The 21,845-nt window shown below is 40.9% G+C and overlaps 1 protein-coding gene across 4 annotated transcripts in view; it reads right to left on the reverse strand.

The window, feature by feature from the left end:
* Positions 1-21,845, reverse strand: part of DNAJB6 (DnaJ heat shock protein family (Hsp40) member B6) — a 94,424-nt gene that overhangs the window by 71,922 nt on the left and 657 nt on the right. For 3 of the 4 annotated variants that reach the window (XM_074985060.1, XM_074985058.1, XM_074985057.1), the window contains exons 2-3: positions 7,769-7,864; positions 2,739-2,848 (exon numbers count right to left, since the gene is read on the reverse strand). In XM_074985060.1, coding sequence (XP_074841161.1) covers positions 2,739-2,848; positions 7,769-7,833 — 175 coding nt within the window. In that variant the 5' untranslated portion in view covers positions 7,834-7,864. Of the gene's footprint in view, positions 1-2,738; positions 2,849-7,768; positions 7,865-11,622; positions 11,645-21,845 lie in introns of those variants that run through there. The other variant, XM_074985059.1, reaches the window with a different exon arrangement.

Genomic DNA, 21,845 nt, shown 5'->3' on the forward strand with positions numbered 1-21,845 from the left:
ATGAACTCTCCTAGGTTAAATTCAGCAGGTTGAATCCACTGGATATCAACAGTATGATTTGTACAGGTTGGTTATATGAAAAATAACCAAGATTTATAGACTATTAGTAAACTGAAGTAACCATGTTAGTGCAACACAGGTGTAACAGATCAAGCCAGGTGTCCATCTAGTCCAATATGCTGTCCTTAACAGTCAGAGGCAAATATTTTACAGGAAAGTGCAAGAAATCACCCAGAGAATGACAATTATGGAACAACAACAGAAAGGTAGCCGTGTTATGGAATAAGTTGCCCATAGAGAAAAATTACTTGTTCATCTTTGTAAGTTGGACACCCGAAATCAAAACATGAGGTGGAGTGAACAAGTCTATAACCTGCCAAACTAGGCCCTATTTTGAAAGGCAGATTACACAAGAGGATGTTCTGCTAGAACAGCACTCCTTCCCATAGTCACTTGCTGCAAGTGCAATTCACAAGGACACTTCTGAAGAGCCAGTGATGTTATTCCTCTGTTAATTTGAGCACTGGAGAAAAGAAAGCCATTGACAGACCTACTACCCAGGATGGGCAGTGATGAGGTCCCTAGTCTGTTTGCCAGAAGCTCTGAATGGACAGCAGGGGATCACCACAACTAGTCATGTTATGGCAGGTGGGGGGGGTGGGTGGGCAACAGCTTCTGTAGCTCTTGGCCAGGTGAGGAGGCCCTCCTTGTCCCCAGAAGAGGTGGGACCTCAGACAGAAGGAGCATGGCCAGAGGCAGACAGTCCTCAGAGTCAACTAGACCACAAAGCTGACATGACCCACACCCCTTGAGCACCATGTAGAGCTGCACTCTGGTGACAATTTGAATGGCTTGGAAGAACCAGGCCTCTTAATTGCTGGGTCCCAGGACAATTACCTTTGCCCCCCTCCACAAGCCTGTGTTAGGGCTACTAGCAGAAACAAGTTTCCAATGATGAGGCCAAGCACATCTAACATTTCTGGTAGCATTCATAGAGAAAATTAGGTGAACGGGAAAATGTCTGACTGTACTGTTTTGGGAAGCAAAGAAGAGTGAAAAACAGCAAAGGATAGACTAGATTAGCAGGGAAGAGGGTCAATGCGTTTAAAAAGTGCTTTAAAAAAAGCTGATGAAGAAGAACATCCAGAAATACATGCTATTTCTAGTATCTATACCAAGGAAGATCTTCAGGGGCATTTTGTTTATTTCTTTGTTTATTTTAAGGTTAACAGCTCCAGTGGCTTATCTGAAACTATGAAATGTAAAGGGTGCAGAAATTGTTTGGTCTATGGTTCAGTTTAGCTACTGTCAATGCTCAGACCAAATAAATAAATAAATAAATAAATAAAATAAAATAAATAAATAGTGGGGGGAGGCTTCCTTCCAAGTCAAAAAAGTTACACAGAATGGTAATTAAAGTGGCCTCAGAATTGTATTGTGTAGGATACTATAAACAATTCTAAGCAAATATTTTTCTTGAGACCTGAATACGGGTTGAACCTCTCTTCAAGCACCCTTGGGACCTGACCAGTGCCGAACGAGAGAATTTGCCAGACCATGGAAAGTCAATATTGTCTAGCATATTACCCACACTTTCACTACTTATTTGGTTCTTAGAAGACATTTGGAGTAAATTACAGCTAAATAATAGCACAGAACACAGAGCCAGGACTGGTGACTATACACAAACTCTATAGGACCACAGGAAACATGACCACACCCATTAAGTGGTCATCCAGCTAACTAAAATCATGCTGAACTACGGTTTTTGCCAGGCGAGATTGTTCCACATTAGAGAGGTTTAAGATGTAGTATAAAATGTTAAAATGTATTAGAATTTAAGTCTCCCCACCCCTATAACAAAATGTTTCAGACATTTCTCATTCTAAGTTTTGTCAGCACTCTTATTATTGGGCCCAAAACAAAGCAAGACAACTGCAGCAATTTCTATACTAAAGTTAGAAAGTCAACTTTATAAAGTTAAGTTAGCTATAAATACATGATCCAGGCACTCTTTCACGTTTCCTATGGCAACACAAGCCACTTGCCAGTTAGTTACTCCATGGATTCTCCTAGGTACATTAACCATTAGCATGGCAGTTAATCTGTTTTGGGGATTTTCCTTTCCCCCAATATTTTGAAAACCTACAAAAATTTTAATAGGGCACTGTATTAGAAATTCAATGATGGTATATTTGGAGTTACCCTATTGCTGGTTTTAACTACTTAAAAGAGAGAAAGGGAGGCTTCTGGTATTCATACCTATACACATGCCTCCTATGATCGAAGAAAAGACATTTGGACTAATTAACCCAGTTAATGTCACATTATCAAAAAATGGAGAACCAAGTGGTGAACAGACTTTTAGGGATTTAGGAAGAAATATAACCACCATAGTGTCAATTAATGGATCAAGGATATAATACTTGATATTCCATGCTTTCAAATCTTTATGAATGCCTGTCGATGATTCATTCTTCAACACATGTAGCTGCAGACTCAGGATTTAAATGAATGAGTTGATATAATAGTTTAATCCTACAAGAGCCTTCTTGTACCTCAGAATTTTTCCTCAACTCTGAACCCTGCCCCTCTACACCACACTGTGCAACTACTTACAGGTGTCTTTCCTAGAGCACCAAACATCACAAAGTGCTATCTGTGGACAAATTTTTGAAGAATGCTTTAGGGCTCTATAGCAACCCATAACCAAAGATTATCCCTTTTAATATACCTACCATCTGACAAAACCTCATATGCTTCAGCAACCTGTTTGAATCGTCTCTCTGCTTCTTCTTTATTGTCTGGATTTTTATCAGGGTGCCACTTGAGTGCTAGTTTGCGATAACTGAAAACAAAAAGGGAAGATAAATCATATTCTATTTCAGTAAACTGCATTCATAAGCACTAGCAAGATAGACAAGAAATAAAGGTGTCAAAATAGAAAATCATAAATTAAGACATTTAATCACTCAAAGCTTTATTTGTAGATCTACGCCAAGAAATTTGGCTGATACACAAATAAGTAACTTAAGCTGTCAAGGTATCCTCAGTTTTGCTAAGGAAACATTTTACCAGGAAGCAATTACTCTTTGGTGATGCTGAATAATGGAGGTCTGCCTGCAGCTAAATTCCTTCAATCACTGTGATTCCCTCTGATCTCTCCATCTCCTCACATCTAAGTGGACTAGCTTTTTATAATCTGATTTTCAGAGGCAATTGTTGCCTGAAAAGTTCACCCTACCTCCTCCTCTGCCAATAATTAAGTGCAGAACTAGGTTGGCATGTAGGAAAGTGGACATCAGAAGTGTAAAAAGAAACCTCTTTGCCCAAGCTTGTCAATCAGAAGGCCCAGCATTTTCTGCTACATGCTCTTCCGTGAATTCCAACAATTGTACAAAATAAGATAATGCTATACCCTAGCAGTAATTCTCTGTGTTTGTAATCCATCAGTATGTTTTTAATGGACAGACAATAGCTGTAGGTATTATGCTGCATGATTTGGCAGTTACACCATACTCACAATCCATAGGCTGAATACAGTACCCCAAGAAAAAATTTAGCATGAAACATTTACAGTCTTGTCTCCTGAGTATTTAAGTGTAGAGATTATATGTAGGATTGCTTTTATGATCAAACAGGGGCAAAAGCTAGAATGTTTGAATTAGGTAGTTATCCATACAAGTATCCCTACCAAATTAAAGCTTTCATTTGCTACCAGAGTTTGATCAGCATAAGCCTTATATACTAGGCTGGATGAGGAAACGCATACAGCATTCATAAGTTACTGGAAACTAGAAACGTTGCATATTTGGCAGCCCATGAAAGGAAGATGTTCCATAAGGAAAGCTACCTCCCATTTGTTTCTGAAAAGAGTGATTGGAAATGAAGATATCTGTCACTCAATCACTTTATAAATGTGTTGCTGCCAGACAGCTATTTTATAGCCACAAGTAATGCACAAAAGCCTAAACTAAAGAGATGTATCTGATCTCTAAAAGCTTTCCTAATTTAAATGTGCTCAACATTGTATCATAGATGTTCCATCCATTAAAGTGAAAGTATTGAAAACATCTCATCTGCTAAAACCAGACACATTTGCAAAGAAGCTAGTTTACCTATTTTAAAGGAAGAGACCTCAACTTGGCTAAGACATGCTGAAAACTTAGAAATATTTTATATGATATTGCACAAAAGATAAATTAATACCTTGTGAAAGGAATTAGACTGGTAAATCTGGATGACCCACACAACAAACACTGCCACTACCTCAAGCTTACAGAGCAGTGTCTGAACAGATCACTTCTAGGAAACGTGACCCTTAAGATGAAGCTCTGAAGTATTCTAACAGCTCAATATTATTCTTGCCCCCTTTAAATCTTTACGGAAATCCTTTAGTAGTATTTGAAGTTATTACTCCACATGTTGAAAACATATTTACAATGATGAATCTGAAGCCAGTTGAACACAAGAACAGTAAACCTGTGAGTTACATGCAGGTTGAGCTCCTGCAACCCCCCACATAACTCAAATTTTCAGGCAAGTCGAGGGAAGATGGGACCCAGGCTGCAGTCTAGCTTGCAGAAGCTGGGAAGCTGACCAGCCCAGCATGGCTGTTCAGTTTCCTGGCCCCCAGAGTGATGGGGGGCCAGGAACCAGGTGAAGCCTGGTTCCCAGCTCCCTGCTGTTTGAGACACCCGGGAAACTTGTCCCACAAGCCAGCAGACAGGAACCAGGCTAAGAGCCTTCTCCCTCCCTTCACCCAGTAGCGCGGCTGTCAAATAGCCCACAGCCATGCTGCTAGGGGAAGGGAGGGGGAAGGCTATAGCCGCAGGGCTTCGGATCTCCCCGCACCCCAGCCAAGGACCCCACAGCTGGCTCAGCCAGATGCTGCCCAGCTGGCTCATCCAGATGCTGCCCAGCTGGCTTCCAGCCGCAGAGTTCCATGTCTCCTTGATGCTCAGCTGGGGACCCCACAGCTGGCTCTGCTGCAGCTGCAGGGTCTCTCCACGCCTACCCACAGCGATCCCCCACCCCACCACTCTCACGTAAAACACGAGAAACACACGTTGAATGCACATATCTTGAGGAATTATTGTATCAGGGAAGTGCATATAGCATGGTATGATACACAGCCAGAATGAACTCTTCATAACTATAAAGCTCACCATCTCTACTATGAATCTGGCCTCAGCCGTACTCATGCCTGAACATATTGATCTTTTAATCCATATTCTCCTCCTTTTTAATCAATTTCAGTTTAGTTAGTAAGAATTAACTGTAAGCATTACTGTAATATTCACTACGTCCTTGGGATTGATGGAACTTTCTTACATGGTAAGAAAGATTTTTCAGTAATTCTCACCATATTTGACTTGGGCATCAGGGTGGTAGCCCAAGGCTTGTTTGCTATGAGGGAGCTGTGTTTTGGCTTCAGGGCAACGAGTAGTGTATTGCAGAAGCTGCTTTCTGTCAGCTCAGACATCAATACATGTCTCTGCCTATTCTGCCACCCCTGTGTGATTTAAAACACACTGGGGGGCCCAGCCACCAATATCGGCAGTGCAAGAGGGCAGAACTAAGTGGCTTCCAGCTGCTAGAGCTCCATGCACTGCACTGCTGACCCAGGGGAGATGTATGCACAGAGTCCCATCCCCAAGTCATTTCGCGAAACTGACCAGATAAATGATACCTGCTTCTCCAAGATTTTATCGCAAGACTCCTAATAACTGTTATGCTTTGTTCTTGGAAAACCCCGACCACACTGTAAATAGTCTGAGAGAGATAGCTGTGTTATGTTTCTTCATGAAACAAAGCAAGCAGTCCAGTTGCACCTTAAGACTAACAAATGTGTTAGTCTTTAAGGTGCTACAGGACTGCTTGCTTTGTTCCCAGCTACCTTATTAGAATTAAGCCAGATCTGGGCATTTCACTAACTGAAGCCTCATGCACCCCTATCAACTGACTGCTCTGACTCAGATCATCAACTTCTCATCTTTGCTCCACCGGACCGAGCCTGAGTGGCACTGCAGAAGAGAGCAGTGAGAGTAGCTCCCCCTCACACACCTGCTGTAGTGCCCTTTCTGGTGAAGGGGTCCTTTTTCTACCCAACACCCCAGTCGGCGGAGTTACTACTGGGTGCTTTAGGACAGCTTGGGTGGGCATCCTCCGCATCAACAGGCATCAGGCATTGCTTTTGGTATCAAGTGTAACTTGTGGTTTTTGCAAACAGGAGAAGAGTCTCCCAAAGGTTGCATAGAGGCACTTCAACTCAGCAATAATGATACAAGCACAGAATGAGTGAGTGCAAAACTGGCCAGGAAAATGTAATGCAATACAACACTAGAATTACCTCATATTTTGCTGTTTCAATGACTCTGCCTAATTAATTACAATCCATCATTTAAGGCTATCAGCACCTCACAGCAAACAGCCAAGTAGTCACTGAACCAACCCCTTCCCCACAGGGGACACACTTGCAAAGGGATCCCACACCCTCTCCCAGAGTAAACAAAAGCAAGATCTGCAAGGACAAGCGAAAGTGAAACTGACTCAACCCAAACACATAAAAGTGGCAGGAGAATTGTGTCAGCCGGGGTGACTCCCTGATCAATGCGCCTTGCAAGACCCAGCAGTGCACTCTGCAGCTGAGAGTGTGAAGGAACGGGGGGGGGGGGGGGGGGGGGGGGGGAGGGGAGGGGGGAGAGGAGAGAGAGAGGGTGTCCTGGCCGCTGCTGAAAGCCATGTGCACTGGTGAGTGCCCACCCACCGCCTACCCCCAACCCAGCCACCAGCTGCATGGGCTATATGGAAAAACAACTTTTTGAAAAGTCTTCCCAGGCCAGACTGGGGAGGTTCTCAGTCCACAGATGGCCTATGAGCCAGGACTTGGAGGCCCCAGCCTTAAGGGTTTCTAGAAACTTTTTGGCCATGTAATCTAAAAAAGTTCCTCTCACACACAAATAGCTCCTGCAGTGTTTTGTGTCTGTTCCAATGTGATCAAGTTTGGAAGTGGCATCAGAAGTGGACAGCACGCACACAGAAGGGCAGCATCAGAAAGCAAAATTACTTGAAATAATCTGGGTTTGGAGAAAGCAAGAGGAGATCTAACGCTAGTAACCATCCACTCTACATTAGGGCTACGTCTACACTAGCATATCCCAAAGTGTCTCATTAGCATCCCCTTTTGGAAAGACACGGCCTAAAACAGTGTAGACGTGGTCTAAGAAAGAAAAGAAGAGTTGATAAGAGGCTGAAGCCAAGGAAGCACATGGGAGCCCAAAAAGGTGCTGACGTGAAATGATCTATAATAAGAGGACTGGAAACTACAGAGTTAAATAATTTAGTCTAAGTGAGACAAAAGTGGCATAAGTATGCTAGAACAAACAACTGACTACAATCAAGTCCCGTACATTTTATGCAGACTACCTACCTCCTTTTCAAAAAGCTCTATCTGAAAGTGACTGACAACAGAGAAGCTTATCTTTCAAAAGAAAGCTCGGGACCAAATGTTAGAATGGTTAATGTGCTTTATTAGGATACAAAAGTACCTTAATGAACCATTTCTCCTAATGTGTGCAAATAAGGGGGTTTTTTTGAGGGGGAGGGGTGGGAGGGATACTTGCTTATATTACTAATCGAAGATTTTCTTAATTACAAACATTCATTACCAATACTTTACATTTGGTATCTAGAGCCCATGTGCAGCTTTTTTTTTTTTAAGAAAATGTTCAAGTCCATTCTTGCACCCCAAAAAAGTGATACTTACGCCTTTTTAATGTCTTCTGGTGAGGCATGCTTATGCACTCCTAGAACCTCATAATAATCCACCATGTTGTAACAGTCGTCTTGTTAACAGCAAGTCCTGTAATTACAAGAACCTTTTACTAAATGGGTATAGTACTACAGAGTAACATGACATCTTTCCCATTAAGATTTAACATTTTTAAAAAAAAAAAAATCCAGAAGTTTCCCACAAACCATAGTACAAGGAAGAATAGTCCACTCCTATGTTGTTAAAAAAGGTTAATCAGATGAAATTTGGCTTTATATTCTCCAGTTCTGTCACTCAGGCAGATAGCTACATTGGACTAGACAGGGAGTGAAGTAATTTCTCATTAGAGGGTATGAAGTACTGACAATACATAAGCGGATACATTTTCTTGCATGTGAAAATTTTTCGAGATCATTGCTATTGTGGTCAATTTTCTATGTGGCATGTCTATAGCCAAAGACTATTGTTAATTTTAGCTATCTAGATTTTCACAGCACCTTCTTCATGCCAGATTACTGCTGCTATCTAAGACTCAGTTCACAGAGCATGCACGTTCAGAAACAAGAAGTCCTGTCGCGCCTTACAGACTAGTAGATACTTTGGAGCATAAACTTTCGTTGGCAAATACCTGCTTCATCAGAGCATGCACGTGCGGTTGCTGCATAAGCCTCAGCAATGCTGCTAAGTTTTCTTGTATACAAAGGAACTTTACAGGTGTAATTTCTAGTAGCCATTTACAAGACCCCAAGGGAGCTTCAGAATGGGATCCTTAAAACTGGTCATAACAACTTACTGACCAGGCTCTCTGGTGACTTATCCTAATATGCATACCCAAATCCTGTCACAAGGTTACTACAGAAGTCATTAATCAATACATATAAAGTTATTCAAGTTAAATGGCAACACTTCATTAATGCAGAGTAAATGTTGCTCAGTGATAGCTTGCACCCATCTAGCACCCTGAGTTCATACAAATTTTTGAGAACCAGAAAAGAGAGTTGTGCTTTACACCCATACAACGCTAACTCTTTCTCTGGAGCTACCCGTAGTTTCTAGGAATTACTGTCTATTACAGTGAAGGGGATACAGGAGGTGTAATGAGCATATTGGGATCCTTGCTCAAAGAGGACAGAGTTAAGTGTGCGTGGTGCTTACCTCACCTCTATTTTTCCAACTTTTCGTTTTGCTGAACTCTGTCTGGAAGGGCATGAGCACAACATAGGAATGAACTTGACATCATTATATCCATGTTACAGGTGTGAAACTGATTTTGGCAGAGTCATTCAGCAGGCCAGAGATTCCGAGCTAGAACTAATCACAGTCCAGTCATCTTTCCACTAGGACAGTGCTATGCAATTCCTCAGGCTGCGTCTACACTGTGTGCTTCAGGGTAGCACAGCTATAAAGCTTCCCACATAGCTGCTCTATGACAGTGGGAGAGAGCTCTCCTTCCAGAATGATTAAGCCACCCCAGCATTTGTCTGTGAAACTTGTGTCAGCCCAGGCTGTGTATTTTCACACCTCTGACTAAAAAAAAAAAATTTAAAAAAGTGCAAGTGTAGAATCACCTGCACATCTTGTTATAGGGTCGAAACAAAAAAGCAGTCAAGTAGCATTTTAAAGACTAAAAATAATTTCCTAGGTGAGCTTTCATGGGACAGACCCATTTCTTCAGACCATAGCTAGACCAGAACAGACTCAATATTTAAGGCACAGAAAAGATGGAAGACGATAATGGTCAGGCTTAGAAATTTTCAAAAAATGTAGCTGCTAACAGGGTCAGAGAAAAATCTCATCCATGGCCCATACCCCCAAACACTGCTGTTTTATTACATGGCTGTTAACTACTTTACGAGTGAAAAGACTGGCCTGTCCTCTCAGTGTCACCAAGAGATAACCCCCTCATTCCCCCAGCAGCTCTTCTGCTACTCTTCCCCTCTCCCATCCAATTAAACCATTTGTTGGCACTACAGAAGTTATTAACACTGACATGTTGCTGCTTGCAGCCTTCTGATCCATGCATTTGCTTGGAAGGTTAGCTTTTTATTGGTAAGTATCTAACACCGCATTTTGTCCCTCACACATGGACAAAAAAGCATTGCCATCAATAAAAGAAATGTATAGCTAAGAAGAGAAAAACAGCACTTGAGAAATCAGAATTTTATTTATGGGAATTTACTCAAGGCCTGATAAAACACCGCAGTCAATTTGAGACACAGCAGTCTAAGTTTTGATTCCTAAATTCACATTTAGTACAGATGAGCTGGCCGACAATTTTTTTTTTGGGATAACCAAAACTGAATCCTTCAGTTTCTTGCCAAAAAACAAAAAGGACCAGTTTGAGTCAATTAAAAGTGACATTTCACAACAAAATGCCAAGACTGTTTAGAAAATAAAACTAACATGATTTTCCCTGAAAGAAAGTATTTATTTCAGCAAAAACTGCCAAATTCAATCCTAGTTTGCAAACAGTTTTTTGCCTCCAAAACTGCATTTCTGGCATATTTACCAATAGCTGAAAAGATTTCACTCGGTTCTAATATTTAAGACACTTTAGTGACTTTGAATCACAAATCCCTGACTTCAGTGTGCAAAACCTGTGTGTATATAATCTACTGAAGCGTGTCAGTTTTCTTGATTTCTGGAAATTTAAGAAAATATTTAAGATATTGAAAAGTAGTAGTGTTGGCAAACACAAGCTTTTTACTTAATTTTGATTTTAGGTTGCTGCTGTTCTCATAGTAACAAGTTAAACAGAGGCCCAGTCCTTATCTATGCTGAAAAAGAAAAGAATTAGCCCTGATCTTAGGATAAAGGCTTAACCCTTAAGTTAAATGAAGAATTAGAAAGTTAAACTACAAGCCACCTACTTCAACAGCTTAACATTAAAAACATGTAAAAGGACAACCAAAAAACTATGTTCAAAGAAAATCATGAATGACTACAACACATCCCAACCACTACGGAATAGATGAGGTGTGTATGCACAGGCTCCACAATTTATTCTCTAAATAAATAGTGGCCAGAAGATATTTGTTCATGATAGGAGTCCCGATGTTAAATATAGTCACAAGATGAAGTTACTAGGGAAACTTTTGTTGAGCGTGAATTACCATTATGTTACACAAACTGATTCAAACAGAATCAGCATAGAAAGTATCTTAGCATAGTTCTCAAGTACCATGTTCCCTCCCCACCCCCCGCCCCCTTTTTTTTTTGGATACCATGGAAGGCAGCAAGGTAGTCTTAACTGTATCAGGGAGCTCTCTAGGGCCTATGCCAGTCCACATATTAGTTACTGAGAAATACTGTTGTAGTCCCCACCACTTAAAGCATTCTGCACCAGGATCATGACAATGTCAGTATACATACTTTAAAAAGGTGAAAAATAGTGATATTCAAGGCTGGAAACTTTTCAATGAACAGGTGATTTTCACTATCTAAAATAAGCTAGATAAGATGAAAGCCAAACACCTGCACAACCCATCAACGAGACAGCCTGCACCAGGAAGGTGGTGTGTAATCCACCCTGCAAGCTTGTGTAACCAAGTCATTCCTTAAAGAAAAGGATAATCCACCAGCTAAGAAGTTTTTGGTATCTTCACATCCCTTTTGGTGTAGACTTGCAATATGGTCATGAAAACTTACCAAGACAAAAAGTCAACTTTTGTATTCTACCAGAACATAGAATAAATAAAGTAGCTCCTTCTTGAAAACAAAAAGTTTACTTGCATAGAATAAGTACCCTTGCAAATTCTACTTAAGTAAGCCTTCTGAGTGCCTGACAGTGCTTCATGCATAAACTGTCAAATTTAAAAAAAAAAAAAAGCTGTAACCAAACAAATTACCTTTCGTTCGAGATGCCATTCTACATAGTTTGTCCTTGTCTATATCTGCAGATGATTCATGCTCATCATTCAGTTCAGCTGCACCCAATCATGAGTTCATTTTCCCAAGATAAATTCTAACATTCAAAATAAATGTAGGGCTAATTCACTCCTCCTCCACACACTTCGTTGTTTAGGGATGAAACAGAGCAGAACTGGGGCCAGGCTCCTGTTTAAGATGCAGGATAACAAATTTTAAATTGAGTTAACTGGCTCCCCTTGAAGCTAAAATGTAGTCAGTCAAGTCAGCCAACAACTGAAATGAACAACATTTCTGCTTTCTCAAGAAAGAGCCAGTGACAGAGGGTTACTGAAAGGCCATCAACTGCCTGAAACTGGGAAAAGAGTATCGGTATCATACCTAGCGCTGCCCCAGATTAAGTTAAAAAATAATTGGAGATACACATCTCCTAGAACTGGAAGGGACCTCGGGAGGTCATTTAATTCAGTCCCCCCTACCTTCTCGGCAGAACCAAGCACCATCCCTGACATCTATTTGCCTCAATCCATAAATGGCCTCCTCAAGGGTTGAGCTTACAAACCGGGGTTTAGTAGGCCAATGCTCAAACTGCAGAGCTATCCTCTAAAATGCAGCTACTACGGGGCTATGTTTGTTACAGAGAAATCTTTAGGAGAATCTAGTAACATCTTGGAGACATTAGGAGGTGTTTTTAGTTTAACTTATTCAGTGTTGCCTACGGGAGAGCCTGCAAAGCTTCATATAACTGATGGAAAAATATCACAAAAATGTCAAGACAGAGGCTGTGTGTCAAGCACACCTGGGTCTACCACTTCCTGAGAACTGGGATGTTTGTCCTTTTATTAGTACATTTAATGCCTTCTCCATTGATAACAGTATGTAAAGAACAGACACTGCACTTCCAGCTAACAAGTATAAAAAATAGCGGAAAAAACAAGTCCTATATTAGACAAGCAGAGGGCACTACAGCACCTAAACCACAACCCCCACTTCTGGGAGTATATCCTACATTGCACCTCCCACATGTAGACTGCTATTTTTAGCAAAGTATCCATCCCGCTGTCTTCCACTGCTGGAGCCTTTCCACACTGCATACAGCTACACACCAGCAACAAGTATGGACACAGCCTGCCTTTCACTGCAACATGTAACTAACATCTTGTTTTCCTTGGGAAGACACCTAAAACACTGAAGGAGAGGGGACAGACCTGTTCTATAAGACTGAACGCTCAAACATTTTACCAAACTGAAGTGCAGATTAAACTCCTAGCTTTGGCATTTAACACAGTAAACGAGTTTTAATTAGAATGCCTGTAAATCAAGAGCAACCTTTGTTTTTTAAAATGTGGACAAAGCCTAAGGGGAAAAAATTCTTAGGCATTAGCTCTAATTATTTGAAATAAAGAACTATCCACAGAAAGTTCCATGAGGCTCTATGTCTACTATTTTAACTGGTCTCTCCCCAGCCCTAAAGACTGGAATTTAAGCTTTTTATTACCACCACCACAAAAATTAGCAAGATTAATCAGCCCAGTATGGACAGGAGACTAGTATTAAGCCTCCAAGTCAGCTATTTCACGATTATAGTTGAAACTTTGTCAGTTCACTTTTTGTGATCTGCGTATTTCTTAATCTCGTCTTCTTGATGGTCACTCTAGTAGTAGGATGTCTTCATACCACTCTCCTATTTGTGAGTCTGTTGATGGCTGATCAGCCTGATTCTGGAGCCACAGGTCTTATCACAGAAAGGGCAGGTGCTGGTAGCTGTTGGAGAAGCACAGGCAGCTTTTACCATTCTGTTCTCCTTCTTTGCCTCACCTCATCTGTGCTGCTGTGGGACATCTCATTTTGCCACCCCCTCATGGATTACCGTTCTTCCACAGGGGACAGTCCTAAGCAAGGTTCTCTTAAGTGCCAACACCAATATTGCATTTTTGTCCATGTGTCTTCAGCATGTGCCTATATTGCTTTCTCTGCCCCCCACACAATTCCAGCCTTCCCTGAACTCAGAAAATAATCTGATTTGGGAGGCACTGATCACACCTCAGGGACCGTGTGACCGGTCCAACGAAGTTATCCGATGATAATGGCTTCAATGCCGTCGTGCTTGACTCTTCCAGGATGCTAGCATTCATGTGCCTATCCTCCCATGAGATATTTAGGAGTCTCCTGAGGCAGCGTAGATGATACTGTTCAAGTACCTTCAAATGATGCTTGTATGTTGTCCAGGTTTCACATGCATGCAACTGCATTGGAACAACCAGACAATGGGTGAACCAGATGACACATAGCAATTATCACCTGGGAACTGCAATAATATCTTAATATGACCCTCATACACACGATCTAAGTGAGTCATAACTGGAACAGAAAATGAGAGAGACCAGATTCCAATCCATGCAACAAGAACAAGCAGACTGCTCATCCATAGAGCCTTTCCAATTAACTTTGCAAAAAGAGGGCTATAAAGATCAACCAGCAGGCATTTAATCATACATGGCTGTTAAGTTTACCAGCTGTGGCACCCAAACATTGTTGCATCACTGAAGAAACAGTTGAATAGGTTCACTGCCCTGTACAGAAGGAGCCCTTGAGTGAAATATGCTCTCTATAACAGGCAGAAAAATTGCTGCACAGCTCAGTTCTGAAGCACAGAAGAGACCCGCAACTCAAAATCCATCTCAAAATATTTTCAGTTAGCATAAATTTAGACATTTTTATTTCAATGGCAACCATAATATAAAGAGATGTTGTTCAGCCAGACAGGAACAGAGAACAGCTTGAAATCAAATATACAGACTCCTCTCAAAAGCTTTTAAATAGGCAATTCTAGGTAAAACACAACTAAATCAACAGATCTTCCAACCCAGAAACAATGTTGAGAATTCACCTCTGGCTACCAAGGTCAGTGGTTTTCAACTAGTATGCCGTGGCACACTGGCGTGGCATGCGAACTTTCCAAGTATGCCACTAAACTCTGTCAATTTCTCCTCCCCTCTTTGCAGAGCCATCCTGGAAGGGAGGGGGGAAAAAAAAACAGGATGACACCACACAAGCTGGGGCTCAAGCAGCAATGCTGCCTACCAGCTGGTGCAAGGTTCATTAAATCCCCTCTGCCCCCTCCTGGTGGTAGCCCCTTGCAGAGTCATGGTGAGGGGAAATGCTGACCTCACAGGATCCCTTCACACTGGGAGGCAGCTGAAATGCTACTTCCTGGACTCAAGGAGCTGATGGAGAGCCCCCATTCCCTGGTGTGGCAAGGGGGAAGAGGCAGGAGCCTGTTGGAACTGGGACATGGTTTAAATGCCGTGTCCTGGCTGGCAGTGAGGAAAGCCTGCTTTCAGTTATTTGTTTACTTAACATCCCTAGCATTAACAGATTTTGAAAGTGTATCTGTGCTTGCTGTCTAAGAGGGTGTATTCTGTGGTAGATTTGAAACATTAATGCATTGGATCCTGTTTAGCTTGTTGTATGCACTACTATGTTGCAAACCTCTCTAGTAAGACTGTAACCATAGTAAAAGTAAAAGATGTTTATAAACAATTGATTCAGTTGAAAAAAGCCTGCGTGCTAAGGAATTGTTTGTCTCATTGAAGTGTTCTGTGTTACTGAAAGGGTTGGGAACCATGGACATTTTGGTCTCTGGGCAAGACACACTGCACAGACAAACCTACTATAAAATTGAAGTTTAGAGCACCACACTTGCCAAATAAACTAATGAAAGCTGCTCCACACGGATGCCAGGGCACTACAATGCAACAGGAAAACTTTCTAAAGATCAGTGACATGTTCCTTAAATGTCACTATCATCTTCAGAAGTCAGCTGTAATTCTTTGGGACCAACATTCATGTAAGCGGAGTAAAATATACACCGAGATATCCTAATATACAAGTAATTTCAATGCTGACCATTAAAGCTTGGAGAGACTACCTGTCACACAGGCTAACCCATGTGTGCACCTGAAATTCAGCTGCAAATTTACAAAGAAAAAAGTCACTAGCTTTCAAGTAAGGTTAAACACGAAAGCCCCAAACATCTGAATGCACAGAGACAAACTATACCAAAGCTATGTCCGCACAACTTATGTCAGAGGAGTAACTATTCCAAAAGGGTAACATAAGTGCCTATGTGTGCAATGCTATGTCAGCGGGAGATCTTCTCTAATCAATGCAGCTTATGCCACTCCCAGAGGAGTTTTTTTATGCCAACGAGAGATGTCTCTCCTGCTAGAATAGAGTGGCAGTCCTCATATTTCACGTCACACCCCTTTCCTCTCTTCCCCGACCTTAATGGAATGTGTCTGAACCCAGTGGAGCTCTGCCACTTTCAGAGTTAGGGGCTGGGGAACAGGGCCAAACTGGAGCTTGGGACAGCATCGGAGTGTATGGCACTCCAGATCCTACCCCACTCCCCACAACGTTCCTCTTTATATCCCACAGCTGGGAAACCACTAGCACAAGCAATTTCAGAGGTGGTGCTGCAGCTAAACTACATAAATGAAGACATTTTGGCATTTACGATTTTGACATTTACATGGCTTTTCTTCCAAACAAAAAAGAGTTCTACAACAAACAAAAACAAAACACAACTAAGTAAATAAATGTGGAACCAACTCTACAGGATGGCCACTGACTTTAATTCTGCTTTTCTAAAATAATGCCATCTTTCTACTCTGAAAAGGAGTACAGCAAAAGAAGACCCCAAAAGAAAACGAGTGTAAGATTAAGCTGGCAGCAAGAACAGACTGTAGCCGACACTGAGAACAGAGAAGTAAATGTTAAGATACACAAGTCTGTGGATGGGATTATAGCTAAGAAAAAGCTCTCAATCAGCCAATTAAAAAGTGAAAAACAGCACAGGTGAGTGAAATCCTCTACTTCAGCGCAAAGAACAGAAGAAAACGTTGCGACAGCAGGGTAACACAGAATTCATAGTTCACGTACTGATCAGAGAGGTAGCCGTGTTAGTCTGTATCTTCAAGAACAAGAAGTCCTATGGCACCTTATAGACTAACATATTTTGGAGCATAAAATATCTGTTAGTCTATAAGGTGTCACAGGACTTCTTGTTGTTTTTACTTCAGACACTGACTACTGAAGAGTTCCCTCAAAAGGTAAGTCTCCAACTCCACTGATCAGGGCCTCCTAGATCCTGGAGAAGACACAGGTGAGGTGATGAGGGAAACAAGGGGTGGCTGAGGTCAGTACTTTGGGAAAACTTCTGGTTGGGAGAGAATTTGACTCTTAGCACTGCTGTGCTGCAGCTTCTAGTGCCAAGGAGAGCAAGGACTCCCTCTCAGCCACAGGCAGGGAATATGTATGTAAAAGGACTGGGTGGAGGTTTCAACTGGGGGCTGAGATGCCAAGATTTCAGGTGGGCTGCCGGCATCCTGGGGAATGGGAGGTAGGGTGCTAGGGAAACGTCATTGCCTGATTAATGCATCAGAATAAGTTCAGTCCAAGTACATCTTCCTCCTTCTTGTTGATGGAACTATGAGACCGATGTAAGGCACAGGTAATTAACTACCAACTGATTGTTGACAAGACCCGAAATATGCCCAGAATAGTATGAGGGAAAAGGAATAATGTGGCACCCCCACTATCTTCCAGACCCCTGGGCTAGGCAGCACACATGTCCCTTCAGCTCAAGACTGTTGTAACCAAGACAATCTCCCAGGATAGGGTGGCTTTGCTAACTTCACTGTCATACCTAGAATTTGCATGGTGTGGAGGCTGAATCATAGCAGTGCTTTGATTGGATGCAGAGAGAGTGTACAGCTCTCAGTCAGTCAGTCGTACAAAAATCAGCACGCACCTCCCTTCACATAACCTTGTGTTATGTGCAAGAAAATTCAGTAATACTAGTAGGAAAAAACTATGGAGAAAAATCCACAAAAACTGACAACCCTGCATGTTGGCAATGGTAGACACAATACCAGATAGGCCACACATAGAAAGCCAGTGGGCTACACGTCGCTTACCACCTCTCCAGGGCCAATTCTGGCAAGGTCAAGACAGTAAGCTCAACTTCAGTACCAGGCAAACTGGTTGAAAAATATAGTAAAGAACAGAATTATCAGGAAGATACATAATATATGTTGGGGAGGAATTACTATGGATTTTATAAATAGAAATCATGCATCTACCTATTAAAATTTGTTGAGGAGATCAAAAAGCGTGAGAACCAAGATGATGCAGTTGATAGAGTACTGAACTAAACCTTTCCAAAGTGTTTCTGAACATCCCTCACCAAAGGCTCTAAAAAAACTGAACAGCCCTGAGGATAACAGGGAAGACCCTCTAATAAATCAGAAAGAGGTTAAAAATAAAAGGAGATAAAGGATAAGAACAACTGGTCAGTTTTCGTAACAGAAGTACAAACTGGGATTCCATCAGAATCAGTTAATCTGTGTTGTTCAACATATCCATAAATGATCTTAAAAACAGGATGAAAAATGAGGTACCAAAATTTGCACTGCACCAGAGGGCAGTGAAGTCTGGAAGTTCTCTATCGGCACAGCAAGTTGTGTGTAGCCACAATCTGTCGGCAGAGGTTCTGTTGAGTTCTCTCTGACAGTAACTTCTGTCCATAGATGCTTCGAGGGTAGGCATGGCCGTAGTGCATAGAGAAAGTTAAGTGTTATTTACCCCTTCACATAATAGGCAGCAGATTTCAAACAAAAAGGAACCTGTGGAACTCACTCACTGCCAGTGGACGTTGGAAAAACTCTAGGTAAGTTCATGAAGGACAATGGATCATCAATGGCTACTGGCCAAGATGATCAGGTTGCAATTCCATGTTCTGAGGTGTCTCCAGCCACTGTCTGCACAAAGCTGGGAGTGGATAACAGGATGAATCACTTAATGACTGCCTGTTTTGTTCTCACTGAAGTACTTTGCATGGGCCACTGTCAGAAGAAAGGACAGTGAGCTACGTGAACTATTGCTCTCACCCAGTATGACCCTTCTTATGTTCTTAACGCCTATTAGCCCTCCATGCTCCAGGTGCCCCTAAAACTCCCACTGCCTGAAGCTTGGCCTGGATGACAGGGGATGATCACTTGAAATTGCCCTGTTCTGTTCCTTTAGGCAAACACAATACCCAGATGCTTTGGAAAACAGGATAGTAGGCTAGATGGAACATGGGTCTGACTCAACACAGCCCCTCATACATCCTCAATAGAGAATAAAATTATATACATTATAACGAGTATAAAATAGGATATTGAAAACTGATCTACCAGACAAACAAGGGGAGAGTCAATTAAAGTAAGATCAAAAATTCAGATCTGATAAAAGAAATCTTCCTCATAACTCCATGATTACACTGTAAAACTCACTGTCACAGGAAGGAGCAGAGATCAAGAACCTAAAAAGATTCCAAAAGGGATTAGATACAGACAGATACCAAGAATACCAGAATTACCATAGCTAGTGCTAACAAAAATTATGGAAAAGATACTAAACCTCACGTTTCAGGTCATAAGCAGGTTACTGGATATCAAAACAAGTCCTAATGCGGGAAGAGACCAATCATCCCACATTTAACTACTGCATAGTTCTTGCACATTCCTCTTATGTATGTGGTATTGCACACAGGATATTTGACTTAATGCTGAATCAGGTCTGAAATTAATACACATACATGTGTTTCAAACCATGAGGCATAGTGGTTCTTAAAACTAGTGTTTAAGACCAACTATAAACTTTCCTCAGCTAAGTTTTTCTGAACACTAACTTGGTTGTAGCAGAATCACAGGAAATCTTTGTTAAAATTTGTTACATTTTTAAAAACTATGAAGCCAACTTACTTTTGTACTTCACCTCAACTTACCAGCCCTCTAGATACTGAGATTCCACAGTCTCAGAATTTTCCTAACTCCACTCTTTGCATTAAGAGGTCCGAAGACCTAACAGGGGTATAGTCCCCTGTATACCAAAACATATCCGTTTAACAACCTTTGCATTTAAAACTGATTTCTCAAACAATGGAAGCATGGCCTAAAGTTAGTCAACTAAGTTGGATGTGGATCTGTGCTACAGTGATTGAAAGCAAAGGTATTTAGGTTCTTAATTTGCTGAATTCAGTAGTCATCCAGAGACTAAATACTGCTGTGGATCCTATGTCCTTCAAAAGCTTAAAAATTAGTAGAGCTCATTTTCACACCATTTTTAAATTTTCCTAAGGTAGGATAGAAGGAGCCAAGCTCTCCCTGCTTTCTCAATGTTTCCAATGGTTTCTTAACTTTGTACCAGCCATTGAACTGAATTAGCTGAATAAACTGAAAATATTCTCTGTGCACCACCACTAAAGCAACTGCTGTGAAAAACTAATGCCAGGACTTCCACAAGTTGTGGTTCATCTTTGCTTTTTAATTTACATTTTTTCAGTATATTAAATTTGGGTCTTAGACTGACTATTTCCAATTTGTAACACTTTTTTTTTTAAATCCTGTATTAAATTTAAATATATAACAAATCCTGAAGTGTTATCCATCATGGAAGACAGCCCAGGAAAGCAATTAACTGATGGAAACTGACCATAACTGTGAAGCAGAGAAACAGTTTACCTGGCATAAAGGCAATTACTTTTGTGTAAAGCTGGCTGAAACTAATTCATTGGCAAAAATATTTTAAGTTGTTTGGAAAAAATGTTTTGAATTTTTGGGATTCTCTCTCTTCTTCACTAAACTTCAAATTTTACTTACTTTGTTTTTTAAGACTGCAAGTAAGAATTTCTCCAGTATGACAAAATAAAACATTTCAAAAGTTAAGATTTTTTTTCAAAAATAGTTTTAAAAATTCTTCCACCTCCCTGTAACATGATATTGTTTGATGAAACATTTTGGAATGAGGAAGTTTGCGAAAATTGACCTTGGGTTTATTTTTACAGTATTAGAGCAAAGTCTTACAATATTATGCCAATTTATGCATGAAGTTTTGACTTTGCTGGAATAGTTTAACAACGCCAAGTCAAAAAGCCCTGTTGTTCTCACTTCTGAATTTCAAAATGAAAGTTATTTTCATGTTTTCACTGGACATTAGCGACACTTTTCTTGTGACAAAATAGAGGAGCATAGAACTAGCTATAACACAATGGAATTCAAATGCACAAGCTGGAAAGAGAATTGAAACCAAAAAAATGCAGTGACTGACTTAAACTCTTGTACTTAGGAACGAAGCTCTGATAAGGGCTCTGCAGTTAGACAGGGCTCACACAAGGGCTCAAAGCATCAATCTATAAAAACAAAGTTTAAAAAAGTTGTTTGTTTCTTATTCTGCAGATATCTTAAAGTCACAAGCATCCTCACAATCAGATTTGCACATCTGAAAACACACCAGACTTCACTGACAATTTAGTCAGCCCAATAAACTAACTGTAAGAACTTACTAGTTAAATTATCTTCCAACCTAGAAACAAACTTCTTAAACGGAGCTACATTACACCTTATACCTCCAAAACTGAACAAGAATCCAGCCCAATATAATTGTTCAGCCTTCGGCAGTATGCTTTGAGAAAGGACCAGGTAAATAGAGCACTGAATGCTAAAAGCCCAAAGCTCTTCCAATCACTCAAACTAGGCCAAAGCCATGTTTTTTTTTCTGACATTCTATACAAAAGACAGACAACTGAATTATACCAAATCACAAGCTTGACCATACCTATTTTAAACCTTGTTATAAAAGTTTAGCTTCTATACTTTCATGCAGGTGCAGTCAGATCACTCTATAATAAAGACACCAATTTCTATCTACGGTTTAACGTTATAGTTAAAACTTAGTATGGAACAGCCTGAAGAATCATAAGGTCTTAAATAATTTGTTCAAAGTTCTTGCTTTAAAGAGGAAACGCGTTTTGCAGACAAATCAACTTCAAATTACCATTTGTGACGAAACTGAAACACATTTCAAACTTCGTTACCAGCAGGAAACCCAGAAATCCCACTTCCCCATCACCCCACAAATCCTACGTTGCGATGACATGAATGATCTGCTTCACTTCACAGAGGCACTCACTGTAGATAGAAAGCTCAGCAACATCAAGTTCAAAACAAAAAGGCTCTTGCACACAGCCAACTAGCCGGCTTACTACAGCAAGAAGCTCTCAAGTGCATGAAAGTTTTGCTGCAAACGACTAATTCAGAAGAATTCCAGGTCTGTGGTTCACTAGCTATTTTCCTTGTTTGATTTTGAAGCCCAACTA

The sequence above is a fragment of the Carettochelys insculpta genome, chromosome 2 (assembly GCF_033958435.1).
Source record: "Carettochelys insculpta isolate YL-2023 chromosome 2, ASM3395843v1, whole genome shotgun sequence".
Classification (NCBI taxonomy): domain Eukaryota; kingdom Metazoa; phylum Chordata; order Testudines; family Carettochelyidae; genus Carettochelys; species Carettochelys insculpta.